The following is a 2,109-nucleotide window of genomic DNA, read 5'->3' as shown; positions in this document are numbered from 1 at the left end:
AATATCTGCAGAGCAGAACTTGTCTTCCACAGCAATTATTTTTAGTTAGCATATAGCTAAAATCTAACGATGGTTTTATAATAGCAGCTACATTCTGGCGTGATAAGCTGTATGTTTTATTTTCAATTAATGTATGATCTGATTAGTCGACTAATCGAAAAAATAATCTGTGATTAATCAATTATAAAAATAATCATTTGTGGCAGCTCTATACATGACATGTCTATTTTCCATTCCTCATTTCCCTCAAACCTGCCGTGTACAGCCATGTGTCTGTGTTTATAAAGTCGTCCATGATGACTTGGGGCTCTGTAAGATTTATATGATTTCATCCAAATAAACTACGTAACTAAATCTGTCAATGCATCCATTAATTACAGCTTCAGTTTATCATATAGTCATTTGCACAATTTCCAAGTCCTGCTACTGATAATTTGATGCTAATGTGCTAAAAGATTATTTATTTATAGCAATACTAGAAAAACAACTTGACAACATTCCTCATTTTAATGCAGTGATAACTGCAGGCTTTTAAATGTAAAGGCTAGAATATTACAACTTTTTTCTTGTAGTATGACTTCAATCTCGTAATGTTATGACTTCAATCTCGTAATGTTGACTTCAATCTCGTAATGTTGACTTCAATCTCGTAATGTTGACTTCAATCTCGTAATGTTGACTTCAATCTCGTAATGTTGACTTTAATCTTGTAATATGACTTTAACTACGCCGACTCATTAAAAAAATAAAAACTCAACGTCTTCATTTCTGTTTATTTTGCTGCCGGTGCATTGAATGCTGGGATATCCTCGGCAGGTGAGGATACACTGATGCATCCTCAGATTTCCAGAGTTTGTCGGCTGCATTAGGAGGAGCCTTTGAATTGGGACAGTACTCTGCGTGGGGCAGTGACGTTTGCAGCCGACAAATGAGCACTCATGAGGACCCAGACCATGAACTGAGACACAGCCCATATGTTACAGACTGATGAAGCTCCGCCCATTTTTACTTTCAAAATAAAAGATGGTTTTATTCTTAAATCTGGTTCCGTTTTGTTTTTATGACCCCTTCCTGTACTCACGCATCAACTTCCTCTGCTTCTTCTGCAGGCAGGACTTGACGTAGCGCTCCAGCTCGCGGAGCGTGGAGGGTTTGAGGGTCTCGAAGTCGATCTCGATCTCGTCGGGGTTGGAGTCCCTCAGGGACGGCTCTCGGGACTGGATGATGTGGACGACGCGGCCCAGCTTCTCCCCCGGCAGCCGGTTGATGTCCAGGCTCAGCTGCCGCTTCTCGTCGTACGACATGGGCAGGGACGACTCCTCGCCGTCGTCCCCGTTGGCCGAGCCGGCGCCCGGCGTCTTGCTGGCTTTCTTCGGTTGCCTGGAAACAGACGGCACGCTCTGATTGGCTGATGGAAACCCTCCCAACACAGCTAATGCGAGGCGTTCTCAGACAGCTCGTACCTGGTGGCCGTTACCGTGCTGTTGGCTTTCCTGACCGGTGCCTTCTTCTGATTGGCTGGTTTGGGCTGCTGGGCGGCAGCCTTGGGTTTCTTCTCTTCTTCTATCTTAACCTTGTTCCCTTTGTCCTTGTCCTTGTCCTTCTTCTTCTCCTTGTCTTTCTTCTCTTTCTTCTTCTTTGGTTTGCTGACGGGCGCCTGCGACAGCACGGCCAGCTGCTCGTGCACGGCCTTCAGCTGGTGGGAGACACTGATAATCAACACCTGCCGCCTGCGGCCAATCGGCTGCACCTCCACCCAACCACGGATTGTGAAAGAATTTACTTTCTACGCTTCGGTAAATTTAATCTACGAAAAAAACAACGTTAAAGAAGGAAACTGAAATGTTCTTGACCTGTGATTGGTCGGCAGCACCAACCTGCTCCTGTAGCTCGGCCAATCGCGTGGCTCGCTCCTCCTCGGAGTCTGACGATTCGTCAGAGGAAGAGTTGTTGCTGCTGTCGGAGGAGGCGGTGCTTTTACTGACCAGCGGCGTGGTGGACGGGACCGACACCTCCAGGCCCTCATCGGGGATTTTGGCGAAACGCATCTCGAACACGTCCTGAGACACACACACACACACACACACACACACACACACACACACACAC

General features: G+C 46.3%; 1 protein-coding gene across 1 annotated transcript in view; it reads right to left on the bottom strand.

Annotated features, from left to right (window-relative positions):
• Positions 1-1,081: 1,081 nt before the first annotated feature.
• LOC106527830 (bromodomain-containing protein 3) overlaps positions 1,082-2,109 on the bottom strand; it is a gene marked incomplete at its 3' end in the record, with an annotated part of 18,938 nt that continues 17,910 nt past the window's right edge. Inside the window, 3 exon segments of the mRNA XM_014022824.1 lie at positions 1,082-1,380; positions 1,464-1,696; positions 1,878-2,060. Of these exon segments, the coding sequence (XP_013878278.1) occupies positions 1,082-1,380; positions 1,464-1,696; positions 1,878-2,060 (715 nt within the window).

The sequence above is a fragment of the Austrofundulus limnaeus genome, unplaced genomic scaffold (assembly GCF_001266775.1).
Source record: "Austrofundulus limnaeus strain Quisiro unplaced genomic scaffold, Austrofundulus_limnaeus-1.0 Scaffold343, whole genome shotgun sequence".
Taxonomy (NCBI): Eukaryota; Metazoa; Chordata; class Actinopteri; order Cyprinodontiformes; family Rivulidae; genus Austrofundulus; species Austrofundulus limnaeus.
This window is presented reverse-complemented; position numbering and strand designations above follow the sequence as displayed.